The 22,427-nt window shown below is 44.9% G+C and overlaps 1 protein-coding gene across 1 annotated transcript in view; it reads right to left on the reverse strand.

Annotated features, from left to right (window-relative positions):
- The window catches only part of Ankrd55 (ankyrin repeat domain 55), a 99,777-nt gene that overhangs the window by 18,895 nt on the left and 58,455 nt on the right, over positions 1-22,427 (reverse strand). The window contains exons 7-9 of the mRNA XM_013125432.3: positions 16,744-16,872; positions 9,022-9,206; positions 1,706-1,873 (exon numbers count right to left, since the gene is read on the reverse strand). Coding sequence (XP_012980886.1) covers positions 1,706-1,873; positions 9,022-9,206; positions 16,744-16,872 — 482 coding nt within the window. The remainder of the gene's footprint in view (positions 1-1,705; positions 1,874-9,021; positions 9,207-16,743; positions 16,873-22,427) is intronic.

Genomic DNA, 22,427 nt, shown 5'->3' on the forward strand with positions numbered 1-22,427 from the left:
GCCATGTTGTAGAATGTATGAATTATGAAACAAAAGAAGACATTATAGAAATACTTAATGGGCCTGAACAAGAAATTAAGGCTTTCAAGAGTTTGCATCTTATAAGTGGTATTATACCAGCAACTGAGGGAAAAAGAGAAAAGTTGACTAAACTTTGTATTTATTGTTTTCACACTTTTTTTCATAGTAGTTTCTGGACTGATGCAGTGGTTTATATGAAACACTTTTTAGTGCTTTTAAACACATTCCCTAGTTTTCTTGGTTTGACATCCAATGGCTGGGGCAGTTTCATGAATTTTATGCGCACTATTGATGGACTGTTTCATTGAGGCAGCTGTCAATCAGCTTTATCAGTCTCGCTCTGCAATGGGCTCAGCTCCTAGCGACCAACTCGCTCTGGTTTGAGGCACAGTGTTTAAACTGAATTTTGTTCTTGGACCCAGTAGATCTGATGACCTTTTGTTGCCTTGAGGTTTGATTCTCCCCACCCCTGGCCCCAGGAGAATTAAGAATTCCAATGTGGAAATCTTGCACGGATTTTTACGGAACAGAGCCCCGAGGGACATGAAATGTGAAGATTGATTGGTAATCAGCCTTAGTGTGATGAGAGGTGGGAAAATCTTGGTGCCATTAATTTCTCTCTTCATTGGTTTTGGGCTTTGACCAGATGGAATTTCTATACCACAGTGCAAAATTCAAAATTCAATCCAAGTTTAATTGTCTAGTTGAGACAGACAGATAGAGACAGAGAGACAGAGAGACAGAGACAGAGAGAGACAGAGAGAGAGAGACAGAGACAGAGAGAGACAGAGAGAGAGAGAGGAGAGATTTGCCATAAATGGAAAACAGTGCTGCTCTTATTAATTTTTCTTGTTTTGGAAAATAGCTACATTAAATGAAATAAAGTTATTTATTTATTATCCATTTACCAACAGTGTCTCCTTACACAGATAGCCCAAACTAGCCTCAAACTTGTGACACCCCCACTTTAGCTTCTGTAATCCCAGGATTAAAGTCACAATATTGTTTTAATTAAAATGTTTTTATTCTACCATGTAGCAACCACAAACTTATTAGTACTTAAGTAACAAATCAAATATTTTATTAAATTTTTCTTAATTAGATATTTTGACAGCATAGTAGTGGTGGATGTAACAGATTTTAAAAATCTCTGGCATCTTCTGTAAATTTTGAGAATGTATAAGGGTGGTCTCAGGAAAAAGTGATCTAGGCAGAAGGGAGAAGAAAAGGAGAAGGAAAGAGGGGTTCAAGTCCTGTGACCCGGAACTGATGGATTCAAGCTTGTTATTATCATTGTGTTCCACATAATGGAGACCATTTTACTCTGTGTTAGATGACAGCAAACATGCATAATTAATTGGATAATTGATACTGTTACTTACATTATGTAATTCTGATATTATTAAATTACTACGGCCACTGGATGGATCAGTGGATAAAAATGCCTGTCACTAAGCCTAATGACCTGCGTTCCAGCTCTGGACCTCACATGATGGCAGGAGAGATACTTCTGAAAACTGGTCTCTGAGCTATACACACACACACACACACACACACACACACACACACACACACACACACACACGAGAGCGTGCACTTGCTATTGTTGGGTTTGCATGCTAGTGGTTTAGAGAAATGTTAATGTCATAAGTCTTTGAGAGAAAGACACTAGAGATACACTCACCGGCCTTCTTGGGAGAGGAGCCTGACACAGGCTGTGTGACCACAGTACAGGGCGTAGGCCAGGGGTGTGCTCTCATTAATGTCCCTCAGGTTGCTGTCCATGCCCAACTCCAGCAGTGACTGGACACATTCTGCTTTTCCGGCAGCTGCAGCCCAGTGCAGGGGTGTCCTGGAGGAATAACAGAAGAAACACAAGGGGTTCAATCAGAACCTTACAGGCTGTTTAGTCATGGTTGGCTTCCACCCAGAGTCAGGCTGAAGGAGGATGACCCCATTGCTATATAGTAAGACATTGTGTACGTGAACCCAGTGTAAGAGTCTAGGGTGAGTTCCAGAGGGCCCCTCCACCTCTGGGCATTCTTTCTGCCTTCCCATCTCTGCTCTTCCTGAGAATTTCCTAGAAGAGGAAATATGAGTGGTTTTAAGGGTCTTATACACAGAGCTAACTGCCTTTAATTTACCCTCTTACAGCTGAGCCCTTACTCCTTCTTGAACACTGAGTATATCACCATTTGTAAAATCTTTGTCAATTTGGTTGGCAAATGATACTTTGATGTTTTCCTATGCATTTCTTTATTTAATAGTAAGGTTAAATTTGCCATTTGAATTTCTTCATTGAAATCACCCTTAATGCCTTTTGGTTTTTTTCTGATTTTTTAAAAGGTAGATTCTCACTGTATAGCATGGATTAATCTTGAATATACACTCTTTCTGCCTCGGTTTCCCAAGTGTGGGGATTATAGGCAAATTCCACCCTGCCATTTTCTATTGTCTATTTTTCTATTATAATATTAATGTATTTCTTACTAATTTGAATGGACTCTTTGTATACTAAAGATATTAATCATTTATAGGTCATCTATACAAACTTCAAAAATTTTGTTACTTGGACTGGAGAAATGCTCAGAGGTTAAGAGCACTGGCTGTTCTTCCAGAGGTCATGAGTTCAATTCCCAGCAACCACATGATGGCTCACAGCCATCCATAATGAGATTTGGTGCCCTCTTCTGACCTGCAGGGATACATGCAGACAGAACACTGTATACATAATAAATAAATAAACCTTTATAAATTTTTGTTAATCTTTAAATATTTAGTGATTTTTCTATAAAAATGGAAGGCATTCATATTCAATTGCATTTTATCTTATCTCTTTCATGTTTATAAAGTCCTTTCTTAACCAGAAGACAGATATCCACCAACATTTAACCATTTGCTAAAATGTAAAACCAGAAGAGGAGTCGGAAGGCAGGATAAAATAGTCACAAACCACGTGTTCAACAAAAGGCTTTTAATTAGAATACATAACATTTTTCAGTACTGAACAATAAGAAAACAAACTCACTTGAAAAATAGCAGAGGATCGGGATAGACATTCCACAAAAAAAGAAAAGAAAAGAAAAGAAAAGAATGGATGAGGTGCCACCGGCTCAAAAATACTTGCCAAGCTGCATGACACACACCTGAAGTCCTAGCACCCAGGAATTCCAGGTCAACCTGCCCTACAGTGTGATACCCTGACTCAGCACATGCCTGTAAAAATGATTAAAATAATGCAAAACCCAACAAAACTTGATAAAGCAAAAAAAATTAAATAAATAAATAAATAAAAGACCTGGAATTTGTCTACAATCTTAGTGGAAGTTTTACAGGGCTAAATATGTCTCAACTATGTGAACCAGAAATCTCACTTCTAGATATCTAGGTAGAGAAATGAAAACTTACCTTAGGCCTGCCCTCAAATGTTTATAGCAACTGATCATAACTTCCCCAAATGGGAGCAAGCCACTGTCCTTCCAGGGGTCAATGGATAAACAAGTGGTGGTTCCTCAATGACATAGTGAACAGGCCACCAGTGCGTGACAGTAGAGATGAGTGTCATGTGCATTCTGCTACGTGACACGAGCCAATCACAAAAGGTCCCACACTGGCCTTACCTCTTCTAAAATCTAAACTCTGAAGTGCTCTGAGCACTGACATATTGGATATCACAAATGGAAAATTCTACATCTGACCCAGTATGACAGGTCAGGGCTAAAGTACAAGTTCACTCAAAGTGTTTTATAGAATTGCCTTTTCAGGTTATGTGTCTAAACACACTTTGTACTTAGATTTGGCTTTATTTCAAGATGCCTCATTTCATATATGCAAGTCTTTCTGTCCCAACAACTCAGAAATCTGAAACACTTCCCATCAGAGCATGGTGCCTAAGGGGTGTTCAGTTTTACGTGACATTCTGCAAAGAACACAACTACAGAGAGACTAATCTACGGTTGCCAGGGCTTAGGCTGGGAGCGTGTGCCACTGTGAAAAGACAACGTGAGTTGATGTCGGAGTCAATGGCATTGTTCATAAATGTGCACGCACACAGATTTTTAGTGCATATGGATTAAAAATAAAGTCATTATTTCCTTCTAGATTTATTTGGATTAAACTTAAGAAATATGGCAGCATGATTACAAGTTCGAGGCCAGCCTAGGTTATATGGTGAGTTCTTACCTCTGGGTATGTGTTTTTCTAATACATGGTACACTTTTCTCAACACCATTCATTCATGTGACTGTATGATTTTCTGCTTTTCTTCTGTTCTCTATTTAAAGGTATGGTTAACTTTGTAGTTAATCCTAGAGGACAGGTGTTGCAGGGTAAATATGATAAATAATGTTTTCCTGCTTTCAAAAGCCAGGCTCAGAACTGGGAACAGATCTGATGCAATGGTAACACGTTAACTGCACATGTAAAGGGAGTTGGCCTCCCCAACCCTAGACAGAGAATTCTCCCTCAGATGTCAAAGCAGAAGTGACATAGGGTGATAAAGTGCTGAGAATGTTGCTCAGTAGTAGAACATTGTCTGGCACGTGCCACATACTAAATTTGAACCCCGGTACCATTAAAAAATTGAGTTTTATAAGAGGACAAGGGACTACTGGGCTAAACAATAGGCACCAGAGTTTAGCCTCTTTGGTAGAACTACTGGGAAGGTGGGGCCTGTCATGTCTGAGTGATGTGTCTAACCAGTTGGACCCCATACAGTCCAAGATCACCATGCTCCAAAAGTACAGCCCAGAGTGAAGGTTCATCAGACCCGAGAGGACAGAGTGTCGAGAGAGCTGTCTCCCACCTTGACTTTTACATATTTTGGTATTGTGAAAAATTCTATAACCAGCCAAAAGATGATAAAAATGAGACATTATAGGGCTGGTGTGATAGCTCTGTGGTAGTGTGCTTGCCTAATGTACTCAGGCTCTAGGTTCAATTCTAGGTTTCCATACTGGAAAAAATGATTAAATCATAGATAATAAAAATTATTATAATTTTAAAACCCTTGGTTGTGGCAAAGCATTACTATTTCACATCGGATACACTTTCCACACACGTAAGAAGGAGATGAGAGCACTTCAGGCACTGTGCTGTACCTCCAGCGCACACTGTGACTTCTAACCTCCTTGGTGTCTCAATCAAATGGTTACTCAAAGAGTGCCTTGACGATAATGCTCTTTATTATATCATGGACAAAACAGTTCTGGGTAACGGTGTCCTGTGACTTTCCACAGCTCCATGAGAAGCGAGAATTTGGACAGTCCATTTTGATACCCTGTCCCAGGAGGTCTTTAAGTGTTCCAGTGTGCATTAGAACTTTTTGCCTAAAGCAGATGCTTGAGGCAGTGGCTTAGGCAATCTGCATATAGAGTGACCTGGGAGCTGGGGTGGAGTGAGAGCATTGTATCTCTTCAGAGTATATTCACTATAAATAAATGCTTCTTCCTTAGCTGTAGCTATATGTTGTCCTGTGCTCATGTGCTTTTGGGTGTTGTAGACTTGTAATTGCTTGGAAATGTCTATCAGATCAGAGGTGATGAGTAGCCATGGTCATTAGCAGAGATGATGAGTCACTGTGGACATTAGGTAAAAGTGATGAGTAGCCATGACCATTAGACAGAGGTGACGAGTAGTTGTGGACATTAGGCTTCTGAGAATACTGTGTAAAGCGACTAGACACTTGATTCTACTATATTTTTAGTTACGATTGGATAGGGCATATTTTGGATGGTGAAATATCACACTATCAGGCTCAATTATTTTTCCCTGGGGACTGGGATTAGGAAGACAAAGCGGTGTCATTTCTATGAATGAGGTCTCCCTTACAGAGAATTACCAAGCTTCCTGACTCTCAGTAGGGCATCAAGGAAGAGCACAGGATGGCAGGCCTCTCCTGAGCTTTGTTCTAGTACCTGGGCTCTGGGCAGAAGGGCAAGCAGGAGAGAGCCAAATAACCCTCAGTCATGGGAGTGCCTGGAGGTGACAGAGAAAGGTCTTGGATCCAAGCACATAGTGAGTGTCTAGGTACGGGCTGGAGAGATGGCTCAGCCAGTAAAGTCTAGGCTCACAACCAAATATATAAGAGAGTGTCTAGGTACATAGTGTGGCCCTTTGGTCCTCACACTCAGATTGTGTTCTCTGTTAACACCATTCTACACATTATGACACTTTAGATGACAATGTATCATCAATACAGTGATCTATCTGGTTGTGCAGTGACCTACCACACTGTGTGTCTGAATCTGCAGTGACCTACCACACTGTGTGTCTGAATCTGCAGTGACCTATCACACTGTGTGTCTGAATCTGCAGTGACCTACCACACTGTGTGTCTGAATGTGCAGTGACCTATCACACTGTGTGTCTGAATCTGCAGTGACCTATCACACTGTGTGTCTGAATGTGCAGTGACCTATCCCACTGTGTATCTGAATGTGCAGTGACCTACCACACTGTGTGTCTGAATCTGCAGTGATCTAGCACACTGTGTATCTGAATCTGCATTGACCTATCCCACTGTGTGTCTGAATGTGCAGTGATCTAGGACACTGTGTCAGGATGTTACATATAGGATTTGTTTCATTTACATAAGAGAGTTTTGTAGACAATACTTTACAAGATGATGTTACAGCAGATTATTCTGTCCATTTAGAGGAAACATTGCCAATAAATTCAGTCGATGGAGGCTTACCAACATGTAACAATTCACTTTGAAGGTTTGTGAAATAAATCCTGCCTTACACTTGCTAAGACCAACTGTTTTAATTCCTCTGGCCATGGGAGGGGTACAGAGAACATGGAAACACATTGACAACCTTTGATTTACATACCGAGTGCCTCTTTCCCAAATTTGTGACACAAATGCTATGTTGTCTGAGCTACAGTTTCTTTCCTATCTCAAGGCTGCAGGATGATCCTGCAAGCTGGCCTCAGCCATCACAATGAGAAGTGGAAGGTCAGGCCCTGTGATTTATGATTTAAGGTAACTGATCAGAGACCGGCACTGGGTGATATGGGCGTCCTTGGGCGGTGAGGCGTGATGGATGGAAGGTGCAGGGCTGCTCCAGCTGTCACTACCTAAGGGTTGATTTGTGAAGCCTGTACACATCTCTGGAGAATTTCCAGAAATAAGCAGGGAGGAGAATCTAATAAAAGACTGTGCTCCCTGAAGAGAAATGAGTTGTTTATTAAGGTGAATTATGACCTCCTAGACTGATGAAATTAAAACATAGAGGTTGCTTCTGCATTATTTGTGATTTGGCATTAACCGTACGTGAGTACCACAATATTTGTATCATGTGACTTAGTTTTTTTCTTCTGTGTTTATTTCTTGTATGTGGATGCGTCTCTGCACGCTTGCATACAATGTCACTTGTATGGAGACCAGAGAATAACTCTGTGGGAGGCAGTTCCTTCCTTCCATTACATATATAGGACAGAACTCATTTTATCTGACTTGGTGACGAGTGCCTTTAGCTCCTGAGCCCTCCTCCTGACCATTAAAAAGGTGGGGGTGGGGAGTGGAGGGGAGGAGGACGCTGTAGCCCATGTTGGCCTCTAACTTGTGAACCTCCTGCCTCGGCCTTCTGGGGGCTATGGTTCCAGGGTGTACCACCTTGCCTGCTTTCTGATGTCTGCTAACAATAGGCACCCTAGTTCTCCAAATTCCTCCCCCCACCTGCACACCTCTCATCCCAATTTTATTTTCCTTTTCTGACCACAAAATCTTTGGGGAAATCTTTCACTAGAAAAGGAGAAGAAAAGAAAAAGGAGAACAAAAGTTGCAGAGGTGTCTCTAAGCATCTGATGATTTTGACAGATTTTAACAGAAACTCGTAGTTTCACAGGAAGGACAGCCTTTCGTGTTCAACCTGAGAATACAAGATGGAGGCATGGAATGGCCACCAGTGGTTTGGTGTGTGGGGGTGGGGCAGGGGTCATCCTAGAAACTGCACTTGTCTTCTCATCCGACCTAATCTGTATTGATTCTCTTCTCTTTTCTTTGTTAAACCGTGGTTCTGCTAAATGGGGAGCTGTTTCTAGCATCTTTTTGAAGTAGGCAAACTTCCTTTCCTCTCAGTGCTACAATGTGTTCGTTTCTCTTTATTTAGGATCTTTTACTTCTCGCCTCCTGTGACTAACATCCCCTTTCTTACCTTCTCAGGATCATCACCAGCTCTTAGGAAAAAGTAGCCTTAAATTTTAATTAAAATCATCGGATTAACCACTTCCAGCCGCTGAGACCTATGTGGAACACGACCCCCTCCCCCCACACACATGCTAAAAGAACTTTAGATACGGGGGAGGGGGGTTCTCCTATGGGACTTCTAAGATTATCATACTCTCAGTTCTCATTTTAACAGAAAATGGTGAATACATACTCAGATAGTTTGTAATTCTTACACTGACTTTCAATAGTTTTGCTTATTGCTGTATTTTTTTCTTGCATTTCCTCAGACTCAGTGCCTAAACTAAACAAAGGTAAGCACATCATCGTAGGTTATGAGTGCTACATTTGCAAGACACAGGTGCAGTCCTTCAGTCGGTTACTAAAAACTCCTGAGACAAATCATTTTCCCTTTCTGGACCCAGCTTCCTTTTCCCGTGAATATATCATCAATGACATCAATGACGGAAAAAAAATCCTCTCTTCCTCTTACCTCACACTCTGGATAAGAAATTGTGGGCGTTAGGATATAACTCAGGAGTGAAGGAGGAAATACAAACTTCGCTAAGAATTCAAAGCCTTCTGAGAACACTGCAGATATGCAGCCAAAAGTGGAAAATCTGACCATACTGTAGTCACGACTTCTGTTCACAACAATGATTTTTCCTTCTCTTACTAAAACAGACCAAAGCTTGTTGTCACAAACACACCTATTCCCAGCAGTAAGGATATAGTCAGAAAGGATGGCGCCTTCAGCGTCTTTATTTTAAGATTCACATTGGGGGAAGATGACCGGGAGTTCCCATCGCTTTCTGAGTTGCCATGGATACCTGTCATCCACATCCAGGGCCTGCAGGTTACACTCAGGGACTTTCGCCAGATCGCTAATGATGTCGCCGAAACCCGAAGCCGCTGCGATGTGGACACACGTTTTTCCACTCTCATCGTCATAGTTGATAATGGACGGGCCCTGATGATGACTCAGAATGATGGAGCACAGAATTCTATTTCCACTCTGGAAAAAGAATCAGAGAGATCCCATCATGAGCAGCCCTGTGTGTGTTCCTATCTGTGGGTGGTGCAGGGGGTGCTTTAAAAGACAGGATGGCTAAAGGAGAAAAGAAGAAACGAAGAAGAAAAACAGAGTCGTGTAGAAGATGAGGACCGAGAGACCCAGCTGCTTAGTTAGGTCAGTGTGCCGGTTACTCGCAGGCGTGTCCAGCTCTTTGGCTTTCCAGCATGACCACTTCGTCATAAGTTCACATTCTAGAACTACATAAATTATCCCAAATTTTTTTTTGCAAACAAACAAACTCCTCACAACGTTTTAAGTAAGTTAACAGTGGAAGGGTAAAAAGTTAAAAAGGAGTGACCTTCACAATCATGTGGTTTGATCTGTGGACAATTGTGCTATGATCTCTCTCTCTCTCTCTCTCTCTCTCTCTCTCTCTCTCTCTCTCTCTCTCTCTCTCTCTCTCTCTCTCTCCTCAGAAGTTCAGATAACAACTTAGCTTGGCATTAGTGAGATGGAGTTAAGTGTGGTGATTCCCTTGTGACTTTTAGTCTGCTCTGTTGAGGGCCAGTACAGAAATGTAATCCCAAACAATGGCTAACGTGTATTTAATTCCTTCAACACTTTTCCATTTATCTCAGTTTTCTGCCAGGAGTTTTGTTTCCAGCTGGGGTTAGTGTCCTCCGCACTAGTGAACTGATGATGGACTTGGTGACAAACTGATGTCAGGATGTCAGGACTACCCTGACAGATGGATCACCTAGATAACAAATTGCTCGCTCAGTAGATCTGCTCATTTGACTTCCTCATTTCACTGGACAAGGTGGCCAGGAGGACACTTGTACACTTAAATTAAATAATAACACAATGAGGAGGAGGGCTGAACAACGACACAAGGCTGCAGACAAAAGCCTTGCTCCTCAGTCTGGCATGGTGATTTTCAGTAGCTGCTTGTGTTCGAGATCCCTACCACACCTCTAGATCCTCCCAGGTGCCCAGGATCCATCCTGCAGCAGGGCACATGCAGAGGACAGTGCCAGAGGCTGGGCGGGAGTTGGGCACCTGACACAGGCGTTTGGTGGTTAGAATTGTGTGTGTGAAGGCTCCATTGCCTCATCAGACTTCACTTATAAAGCAAAGAGAAATTTGAGGTGCTGACCACAGAATATTGTATTCCGGGGTCTCAGACAGAGGCTCCCTCCTGGGTCTTGGTCACACAGCTGGGAAGTGGAGCCTTCTCTTTCTCTCATGCTCTCTTTCATCCCTTCCTCTTTCTGTCTCACCTTTGCTCTGCATGAGTAGGACATAACTCGACCAACTCTTTGTGTGCTGTGCCTGCCTGTCCCAAGAAGCCTGCTGCACTGAACACATAGATCAGGGCTTTTCCAGCTTTTTTCTAGAGTCGTTCGCATGCCGCTCAGTGCATTTTGAAGGGGTCTGGAATACAGTTGAAAGCAGTCAACAGTCATTTTTCCTGGAAATTACCAGCTGCTGGGGAAGGGAGACAGAGAAGAGTGCCAGCTCCCTGGGTTTGTTTTGTGTACGGTTTCCTGGAAGAGAAAAGGCATTCGGGTTGCCAAGGTGATTCAAAGGGCAAAACACCTCTGTTCAGTTTCCCCTCTTTGTAGAAGATGGAGCATTAAGGACAGATGGAAAAAAACAAAAGGACACACATCACCTCTCTGCTTCTTCTAGCCTGGGGAGGAGTCACTAGGCAGTGGCTGTAGCCTAGGACACCTGTGTGGGACTCTTTTGAGATCTGACCAACTTGTCCCGTGTGTCTTGGAGGCTGGGGTGCTGTAGGCCACCGCTCTGAATGAGGGGAGGCACTTTCCACTTCTTCCAACCTGCCTTTAGTTGCCGTGGGTTTCCAGGAATTCCTTTGCCTACTCCTAGATCGCACATGTAACATTATCACTTGTATTTTCCTTTTCTTTGTGAGCATTCCTCACAAATAATGATGGTAGCTACGTGCATGGAGAGAATGCTTGCTTCTTAGTTCCTTCCTTAACCATTCCTGACAACAATCCCTGGAGGCTGGTCAAGAGGTCAGAGAACCGAGGCCAGAAGGACTAAGGAATTTGCTCTGGGTCACAGCTAGGAACAAGCTGAGTCAGAATTGACTCTGTAGAGTTTGTAGGCTTGGATCTTTGAGAAAAAGACCCTGCATGTTCACACTGAGGAAGCTGAAGCGAAATCTGCTGTTCGGACCTGTCACATAAGTAGTCATAAGGAGCCTTGCCAGCTGAGGACTGAGTTAATTAGTAGGCATTTAGAAAGCCTCTCCTAGGAAGGCACCCCAGGCACACTGATTTATAATCTCTTGGTGACACACTGCACTCCCTGCTAGCACTCTGGCTGCTGTCAGCCAAAGGGAGGTGCAGAAAGTGGGGGCCAGGGAGGTCACTGAGGTCAAGAAGAAGTAAGAACACAAGTAGGGATGCCCACATAGGGATATAGGAGGAACAGAGACCAAGCCCACATCCAGTGGGAAAGCTATTACACCAGGGGGAGTAACAAGATCACACACAGCCTGTTCTTGAGCTCTTGGATTCTGCGCTAGGAAGCTAGATCCGTGTCACAGATTATTTTGTTGTATTTATTCTCTCTGCTTTTGCTGGTGGGTAACCACCGTCATGTTGCCTTCATGGCCTCTAAGAACTGCTGTGTTCTAGTTTTTTCTCTATATCCCTCATGAGCAGAGGGCACTGGAGAGGAGCTTGACTCAGAAGAAGGCTTGCCAAAGAGAAAGCGGAATTGATAGACAATAATGTTGATATATGTAAAAAACAGAAGGTTCTAATATCCTGACTGTGGACCCCTTTTATTTTAGGTGCCTGTAGTGGTTTGAATGAGGATGGCCCGTATAGGCTCACACATTTGAATGTCTGGTCCCCAGCTGGTGGAAATGCTTTGGAAAGATAAGAAGATGAGGACTTGCTGAAGTAGGTATGTCCCTTGGAGTAAGCTTTGAGGTTTGAAAGACCCAAGCCAGGTTCAGTCTTGTTTTCTTTCTCTCTCTCTCTCTCTCTCTCTCTCTCTCTCTCTCTCTCTCTCTCTCTCTGTCCCCTCTCCCCCCATTAGGAAGTAATCTTTCAGCAGCTCCAGCACCATGTCTGCCTACCGGCTGTCATGCACCTCTCCATGATGATCATGGACTCTCTGAAGCTGAAAGCAAGCCCCCAGGTAAATGGTTCCTTTATAAGAACTGCCTTGGCCATGGTGTTTCACCACAGCAATAGGACAGTAACTAAGACTGTGTCCTCTGAAAGAGGGTCATTGGGAGGCTGTGGTTATCAGCATATGTCTGGGGAACTATAATGTTTACTCTTCATTATCAACTTGAATGGACTAGAATCATCAAATCATCATGGAAACACACCCCTGGGTATGTCTGTCTGTGAGGAAGCTTCCACAGAAGTTTAGGAGGATGGTAGACTTCCCCTGAATGTGAGAACCCAGACTGTTTATAGAGGAGAAAGGGAGCTGAGGCCCGGCATCCACCTCTCTGCTTCCTGGCTGTGGATGCCACGGGACCAGGTGCCTCCTGTCACTATGCTCCCCTCCACTGCGCACAGCATCACCTCAGATTCCAAGCCAAAAGTAACTCTTCTATCCTTTGGTTGCCTTTGTCATAGTAACAAGCATAATTACTAATGCAAAATAGTTGTGTGATACCTTCCTTTTCCAGGGGAGTCTGTTATTCTTTCTACCCTGCATGAGGGGACACAAACATCACTCATCATGTGCCAGTGAGTGTACAAACCAGGCCACCGAGTTAGTGTCTGTACTTTGGTCACGTCCCCTGAAAGCCTTGAGGGTTTTATGATGTGTTGCAGCCAGACAAATCAGACAGGAATGGAGATAGTGAGTCCACAGAGTAAGCATCCAGGAATGGGCTCCAGGCTACCCAGCGGGAGGAAAGAAAGCACGCAATACCTCTGAGCTATTAGAATCGTAACTGTCCTCAGTTAGTCTTCTGCAGGCCAGAGTCCTAACTATTACAATACGACAGGAGAACGAAAGGAAAGTAGGATGACCGTGAAGACAGAGCAGCAACGACTTTTTGCATCTAACGTGGTTGTCTATTTGAAAAGAGAGACGAAACTCAAAGCCCTGAAACTAAGATACAATTGTAGCAAGTTTTCAGAATAGAAGAGACATATTTTACAAAAGTCAAAATTGTTTTTCTATAGATTGGCAATGAACAAATAGAATTTGAAGTTAGAAACTATTGTTTTGGATGTGGTTTGTCTCTGATAAAACTTATTCTGAAATTTAATTTCCAATATAATGTCCTTTGTTTGTGTTTGGATGTGTGAGAGAGAAGGAGGGAGGGAGGGAGATAGAGTGATAGATAGATAGATAGATAGATAGATAGATAGATAGATAGATAGATAGAGGAAGGATAGTGTATGCCTTATCTGTGTACTGGTGCACACCCACATGTGTGCGAATATATGGGGCTCAGAGGTTCCTGCTGAGTGTCTTTCCCTGTCACTCTCCACCTTGTTTTATGAGACATGGTCTGTCGTTGAACACGGAGCTCACTGACTCAGCAAGACTAGTTAGCTGGCAGGTGAGCTCCAGGTGTCCTCCTGTCTCTGCCTCCCCAGCACTGGGATTACAGGTGTGTATCATCATGCCTGGCTTTTTATGTGGGAGTCAGGGATTCTAACTCAGGTCCTCAGGCTTGCACAGTCATCACATTGCCAACGGAACCATCCCCCCTGCCCTCCTCTGCCAGTGTAATAGTACTGACCAGTGGGGCCATTTAAGAGGTAATCACATCAGGGGGTGTCATTCCATGCTTGGCTGTAGGGGGAGATGAGGCAGAGATACCTGATAAGCTGGTGTCATCCCAGGGAGGTGAGAGTATGAGACCCTGCAGGTCTGGAATGACACTTAATGAGATTATCACAGACAGCAAGTAACGAGTTTTGTTAGCCCAGCTACAGCCACACAGTGGTATCTTCTAGACAGATATGAAAATAGGAAAGAGGGCAATGGCCATTGTAGTTTATGCCTAGCTAATAAGGGACCTATAAAATAGGAGCATAAGTTGGTTTCTGGGCCCGATGTTTCACGTCTTTACTGCTTTAGTTGTTTGGGTCAAATACAAAGGCTTAATTATTTCCAAGCATTGTATCTTTAAATGTGATCTCATTGTACAGTGCAAGAGAAAAGCAGGAAGCTGAGCAAAGGAATAAATGACAATGGGAAGTAGACTCATTCTTGCGGAAACACTTTAAAGAGAGTGCCGTGCTGGACCTGCACAATGAGGAGCAACAACAGAAGACCAGCGAGGCCGTGATTTCGGGCTACTCCTCACGCTTTCAGTGTAAAGGGCAGAGCACACGGCCTGGGGCTGCGACTACCAACACTGACCACGTGGAAGGGAGAGGGAACACAGGTCCTCCAGAGCCTGGCTCTTTACGTGCTGATACAGTTAGCAGCTGTCATTGAGTGACTGAGGGAAGCTGTGGGCTCTTGCCTCGGGAAAATGAATGAAGCTCACCCCACCCACACATGGAATACTGGCTAGCACTGCAGGGTTTTTCACTTTACTTTTGTTTTTCATTTTTCATTCCGTGCCAGAGCCAGATACACAGTAGACGCTGCAGACAGTTTATTGAGTCATGGTGGAGCAAACACATGAGGCATTTCATGTGTACAACTGTGGTGAAAACGCAAAACTTGAATGCAAAAGTAGATAAGATATTGGTATCCATTAACATGAGTTTGTCTATGACAGCAGCTCTTAATCCTGGCACCCCATTTTAATTTTTTGGGAGAAGGAAGGAGTTTTAAAAATATCCGTGCCTAGGTTCCACTTTAGAACAACTGAATCTGAGTTGGGCCTAAGTATCCACAGAACTTAAAGCTCTTTAGATGAATCTCATAAGTATGGCAGGCTGGGAGCAACATCCTTGACAGCACGGTCATTAGACTCTAAGTTTTAGAGAATAGAACAGTCGGTTCATCAATCAAGTCTCTGTGAAAGTCAGAGGACACAAAGTGGCTTGTGTCTTCCAGTTCCATCTCATGCTATAGCTGTCATGTCTCCCGATACATTTGGAGTTAGGCTGCACAGATGTATGTGGCTCTCCTTAGATCAAACCCAAGGCTGTCATGGAAATTCTGAGTGTGTTGTTGCTCTGCCTTAGCCAAACTGCCACCTAGAGGATAGGATCAGAGGTTTCACGTCCAAAGGGCCAGACTCAGAAGGTCTGGGGTGGAGTTCAGGAATCTCCATTTGGGGTGAGGCCAGCTGGGGACTTCTTCCACTGCAAGGGCTAATTTAAAAGGGGTTAAACTGTGCCTGGGGTGGAGGAAGAGGGAGCACGTGATGCACGTCCATCAGAATTACTGGGGTGGGGGCATCCAGAGGACACACAGCCCAGAAGCAGGAATCGGAGTGCAAGGGTATTGGTAGGAAATGCTTACTGCAGATACCATTTTCACCTAAGCTCAGAACCAAAATGCACAGGGCACTGCTTGGGTACTGAAACACATCACTGCTACTGTGGTCCCTAACTAGCCAGAGGCAGTTTCTCAGCGCCCCCATCAGAGCCTGCAGGGAGGGGGCGGGGCAGATGGAAGTATGTAGGAGGGTGGTACAGCAGGTGGAGATGACAAAAACAGGTCTGGTTCTCTCAGCGATGTAGCCCAGGGCTGGGCCCGGTGCCCTGTAACCGAAGCCAAGTTTAGAGACACAAAAACAGAGCAGTTTCCAAATCGCTTCTGTTTTTTCTTTACCTCAGGCACATCTGTGAGCCCTGAAAGTCCCAGGTGCTACTTCTGCCACATGAAAACACTGAGCGAAACCATAGTTGGGCAGCAGAGATGACTCACACAATGAGGCTGGCAGCGGTTCTGAAAAGCTACCCTGGCTGGCCATTGGCTGGAACCAGCGGGGATCTGTGCACCCGCACAGAAAGTCAACTGCTGAAGGCGGCACACATCTGCTGTCCTTGCAGGCGGGGATAGGTAACTCCACCAACACGTTATTTGCCATCCCCTTGGCGAGAGGATGGACTTCAGAGCTGTTAGCTGCCTTCACTCTTTCCTCTCAGCCTGTCTGCCTTTTCCTTACTCTCTTGAATTCACAGGCCTATTCTGCTGTCTTTGGCTGTGTGACACATGCGGCTCAACTCCTGTGACAGTGATGCAGGAGTCACAGACATGCGGCAGTGGGAGGCATTGTTTTCTCTGCTCTGTACAAAATTCAGGAGCATCTGCAGTGGCGTGGCTGTGGAGGGCCGGGATGGAGGAAAGTCAGTGCAGCTCTGGCCCAAAGGATTTGAAGGGAATTGCCCAGTGATCTTTTGAGGGTTTCTGTAAGTCAATAGTTAAGCATCGAGTGTAAAGAGAGAGGGAGAAGAGACTGTCCGTCTCTTTGCTCTATCACATACATTTCAAATAAATATCAGGACTGTGTGTGGTAGTTCCCACTTTCGTTGGTTGACCTATTCAGGAAACAGTTTACATAGTTTCTCATCATTTCAATTTGAGACAAGCTCACAGCCTGCTTCCTCACCTGGACTGCCCAGTGGAGAGCTGTTTTAAAGTCCTTGTCCACGAGGGTGGGGTCAGCCCCCTTCTTCAACAGCATTTGGGTGTGTTGAGGCCGATTATGGAAAGCTGCCCAGTGGAGTGGTGTCATTCCCTGCAGCATAACGATCAGAGGGGACAGAAATGAATACAGGCTCCTGAGAGGACACAGGTTCTCGTCCTTCCCCCAGCCCGCAGGCCATCCCCATGCACCAACTGCTGCTGCTTGTTAGAGCCTTCGTTTATTAAACCATTTGTTCAAGCCATAGTCGATGATTAACTTTTTGCCATGTTAATAGGTGTTGAGATTACAAAAGTGAGGCTGAGAACCAAAATCACGGGAGTTTGGGCTGCAGTAAGTAAATAAAGGAAGACGGATGATAAATGCACATGGAGGAGCCAGGGAGTGTTTCCTGATTGGCAGTGCGCACACAGAGCATAACCAAGGGATCAAGGCCTGTTCTATGCAGGCTTCTGTGAGAAGGACGGAAGAGGAACGCCAGTACCAAACCACATAGCTGAGGGTATGAAGAACGCCAGTACCAAACCACATAGCTGAGGGTATGCTCAAGGACAGCATCCGAGACAGCAGTCATACATGAATACAAACCCCCACCAAGTCCTGGACATTATGCGATGCCCCAGTGCCTAGGGCTGAGACTGTAGGCATAGCTGTGGGATGAGTGAGCGAATGGAAGGATGGATGAGTGAACTAGGCAGAGGAGAAATGAAATTGAAGACAGGCTGATCCTGGGAGGCCAGTAAGCCTACTGATCCTGTGCAAATCATGTGGATGTTTTCCACATCGAGGGAAGCATGGTGGAGGGTTTCAAGAGGGTGTTGGAATGATCTGATTTACACGGCTAAGAGGAAATCCTTTCTTGGCAGCTGGGAGGGTGGAGCTAGATAGGTCTCCCTGAATCTCAGCTTCTCTGGGAACGGAAGGTATACAGTTAAGGAATGCCTTGAGGGCAAGTGATTTCATGCTGGGTAATGGTAGTCCCAAAGAAACAGCAGTATTTGTGAGTATGCCACGAAAGATGGCCTCTCCTTGATCACTCCTCTCATCCACATGAGAGCATCCAACATGAATTAGATTAGGGTACCCACAGAGACCGCAATGGACTGGAGCAGCTTCCTAGCTTCTCTCTTAGTTATTCCTGAGGAGAACACGGAGGCGGGTAAGAGGTCTGCTCTGTTGCAGAGGATGAGCTAGGAGGAGGACACAGGCCTCGACCTCGCCACCCCAGAGTAGTTATTGATCCAGGGTTTCGTTTGAGTTCTTACAGCTGTTATCTCACTACATCCTCCAAAACACCTTCTGGGATAAGGGCTGTGGTGAAATCTCTCCCAGGTTTCCAAGCTACTTCCTCTTCTCCCAGGACACACAGTCAGACCACAGCCTAAGCTTTCCACACCAGGTTCAATCATACAAATGGACAGAAGGGATGGAAACTTCCTCATGGCATGGCTTATAAAGAACACCCTTCTCCATGTTTCCTTTCATCATTCATCACTGAATGTGGAGGAGGACAGGGCTGTAGAAGATGATGGGACCACGAAACTGCAGACCCTAACTACTGAGGGAGAACAGATCCACCTCATCAGCCTTGGTTGGACCGTGATGTGAACCAGAGTTCGTTTTCTTGTGCCAGGAGATTGAGATTTTGAGTGGCCACAGCAGCTAGCTAACCCTCATCTATACCATCATCCTTTTATTTTCTAGAAGAAATGTGGGGACACCAGACCTTGAGTAGAAACCCACTTTCCCTTTGGCCTGGGAGCAGGCATCTGTTAATGTTTACTGAAAGCAATTTAGTGTTTTAAAGCTCTTGATAGGGCTCAGATAAGGGCTTGTTTACTGAAATACCATGCCTTTCACACCCCCTACGGCTAGATGCCTCTTCCTGTTTCCCTGTGGTGTCTCCCCGATTCTGGGGCCGGAGATTAAACCACCAGCCAGGAGGAAAGAATGGTATGTAGATGAATGGCAGAAGTCCTTAAAAAGGGAAGCTCCTTTTTCTTAGAGAGACTTCTTCTGAGAGCTCTGCTAAGCGGACTGGGGTCTCCTCCTAAGCTGACTTGGGAAACATAAAGTTTTCTTAAAGCAACCGACCGGTCTCTGTGTCATTTATCCCGACCACCTCGCTACATTCTCAGATGCAGGCCGCACAGCAGGTGCGACAATTGGAGGATCCCACCGAGATCGTGAAAGCGAGGTAAGTGAGTGGGTTCGTCTCTTTTTTCTGGCCAGGGACAGATTGGGGAAAAAAAGAAAAGAAACCATGGGGAATAGTTCTGGGAAGCTTAAATTACAGTATCAAGTTAAAAAGTTACTTGAAGGACATGGGACTACAGTAAAGTCTAAAACCTTAGAAGGCTTTCTAAAGTCGATCGAACGAGCCAGTCCATGGTTCATTACCGGGGGGGGGCTTAAATATCCCAGATTGGGAGGAGGTTCGCCGTGATCTTCATCAACTTTTACGAAAAGAGGGACCTGAGTCCCTGCCCCCATTCACATTCTCCTTATGGAGATTAGTGAAGGGCGCACTCTTGACAGATAAGGCTAGCCACTGCCAGGTAGTCCAGGCCACAAAAGAGGCTTTTTCAGAGTTACAAGAGATTGAGACTCAAGCCTCCCTGAGTTCTGAGGCAGAGAGTGACAGTGAATCATCTGGAGAAACCCTGACTGAAACTAGAGGCTCCATTGTTAGTGAGGATGAGGAGGAGCCTCTTAGCAACAACAAAAGAGTTAATAGGAATCTCGGGGCGTGACCCAAAAGGAGGGACTTCAGTCAGAATTGGGTATATCCTACTCTGTCAGACCTAGAAAATGAAAATAGCTCAGACCCAGACTCTGACTTGTCAGAGTCTGAGAAGGAACGGTTACTTGCTGAGGTCTCCGCCCTTAAAAAGGCACTAAAAAGGACTCGAATTAAAAAAAGACAGGACAGTGGGGTTGTTGCCATCCCAGCAGGAGAACGGATTGCTCAGTTACTCCTCCTCCCTACAGCTCCTTGTGAGGCTCAAAAAATTAAAGAGAAAAGGGATAACCAAGGTTTTGGAAGTACCGGCCCAGCAGCATTTTGGGTAGCCACTATGGAGAACTGCCCCCAGCTTACATTAAAGATAGAAGACAAGTCCTTCAAAGGCGTTTTAGATTCTGGCGCGGACATTTCTGTCCTCTCAGATAAATTCTGGCCCCCTGCTTGGGCCAAACAGAAAGGGAAGGTGACCCTCCAGGGAATAGGACAGGCTGTGCCACAAAAGAACCTCAAAATACTAAAGTGACAAGATTCTGAGGGCCACACAGGGTTTTTTCAACCATATGTTTTGTCTGGCCTCCCTATCAACCTCTGGGGACGAGACCTCCTACGAGAAATGGGAGTGGTCCTCACCACCCAGGCACCCAAGTCCAAAAGCGGGGCCCCCCAGCAAGGGATGGGCTGGAGTCAGGGGAAGAGACTAGATAAACTAGAACAGGGAGAGGCTTGCCCGGTGACATCCCCCCCTTTGAATACCAAGGCCCCAGGAAACAGGAAGGATTTTAACCATTTTTAATGAGGGTCACTGTTGCGCCACCAGCCCCCATACCTATCACATGGCTATCAGATGATCCCATATGGGTGAAACAGTGGCCCTTACCAGCAAAAAAACTCCAGGCGGCTCATCAGCTAGTTCAAGAACAATTGGAGGCGGGCCATCTGGTCCCCTCCACGTCCCCCTGGAATACCCCCATATTTGTAATTAAAAAACCATCAGGAAAGTGGAGGTTACTACAAGACCTGAGGGCCCTAAATGCGACCATGCAGCCTATGGGGGTGTTCCAGCCTGACTTGCCCTCACCTGTGGCCATTCCTAAAGACTGGCATTTGATTGTCATTGATTTAAAAGATTGCTTCTTTTCCATTCCCCTACATTCTCAAGATAGTCCTCGGTTTACATTTAGCCTTCCTGCAATTAACTTTAGGGAGCCTGCACTTCGCTTCCAATGGGTGGTGCTTCCCCAAGGGATGGCTAACAGTCCAACTATATGCCAGATTTATGTAGCTGCCTGTTTAGATCCCCTCAGGCGTAAGTTCCCTGATCTTTACATCATCCACTACATGGATGATGTTCTTTTGGCTGCAGCCGAGGAGAGGCAATGTTACATAGCCTTTGCAGAGCTACAAGAGCTCCTGGAGGCCCGCGGATTTATTTTGGCTCCAGAAAAGATCCAAAAGAGACCCCCTTATACTTACTTGGGTCATCAAATTCAACAAACTGGCCTCGGGCCCCAAAGACTCCAAATTGATTGTTCAAATTTAAAAACGCTTCATGACTGGCAGAGATTTTTGGGAAGGGTACAGTGGATTCGCCCTTCTCTTTCTATTGAAACAGCAGCTCTTAAACCCCTTTATGATATTCTTTCTGGGGATCCCGCTCCAACTTCCCCTAGACAGATTACCCCAGAGGCCAGGAATGCCCTACAATTGTTGTTAAAAAGTATAGAACAAGCCCACCTTTGGCGTATAGATTATGGTCAGCCTCTTGTTCTGGTTGTACTTTCATCTAGCTTTTCGCCCACTGCTGTGTTTTGGCAGACTGGCCCCATTTATTGGATACATTTGTCAGCCTCCCCTAAGAAGGTAGTGGCCCCCTACTATAATCTGATTTTACAATTGTTATGGAAGGCACACAAGTTTAACATCCAAACCTTTGGAAAGAGTCCTGATAAAATTATTCTTCCTTATGATAAAGAGAAGATGAAATATCTACAGACCTTCCATGATGGGTGGACCCTGTTTATTACATCTACAGGTGCCAAGTTTGATAACCTTTATCCCAATAGCCCCTTGATGTCTTTTTTTAAACAACATCCTGTGATTTTTCCCAAAGTTTTAAAGGAGAGCCCCCTATTTGGAGCTCGCTCAGTCTTTACAGATGGTTCCTCCAAAAGGTTTCGCGGTGGTGGTTTCTTCTCAGGTGCAGAAGAGGGTACCCATAGGGAAAATGTCAGCACAAGCTGCAGAGTTGTTTGCCTGTTTGATGGCCTTCCAAATGTTTGAGGGGGAGCCCTTTAATTTATATACTGATAGTGTCTATGTTGCCAACATTGTCAGACCTTTAGAAACCTCTCCATATGTTCTTCCAACCTCTCAGATCCGTGCCTTATTAGTTCAGCTCCAACATCTTATTTGGCAGCGCATCCACCCTGCCTATGTGGGATTTATTCGTGCACATACTAACCTTCCAGGACCCCTTGCCCAGGGCAATCAATTTGCTGACTCCTTGACCCGCCCTAGGGTCTTATACACTCAGGAGCAGCTTGCCTACCAGCTCCATGAGCGATATCATCTAAATGCCCGCTCCATTAAATTTCATACTGGGTGCCCCCTATCCATGGCTACACAGATTACCTCTCAGTGCCCTGACTGTGCCCCTTATCATAATTCTCCCAATGAGGGGGTAAATCCCCGGGGCCTCAGGGCCAACCATCTTTGGCAAATGGATATAACTCACCTGCCACAGGCAGGGAAATTAAAATACATGCATGTTTTGGTGGATATGTATTCTAAACTGATTTTTGCCTCTCTCCACTCAGGAGAGAAGATTAAAGATGTTATTTCCCATTGCCTGCAGGCCTTTGCCTACATGGGCGTTCCTGATGCCCTAAAAACAGACAATGGC

This window comes from Mesocricetus auratus, unplaced genomic scaffold (assembly GCF_017639785.1).
Source record: "Mesocricetus auratus isolate SY011 unplaced genomic scaffold, BCM_Maur_2.0 Super-Scaffold_100020, whole genome shotgun sequence".
In the NCBI taxonomy this organism is placed as follows: domain Eukaryota; kingdom Metazoa; phylum Chordata; class Mammalia; order Rodentia; family Cricetidae; genus Mesocricetus; species Mesocricetus auratus.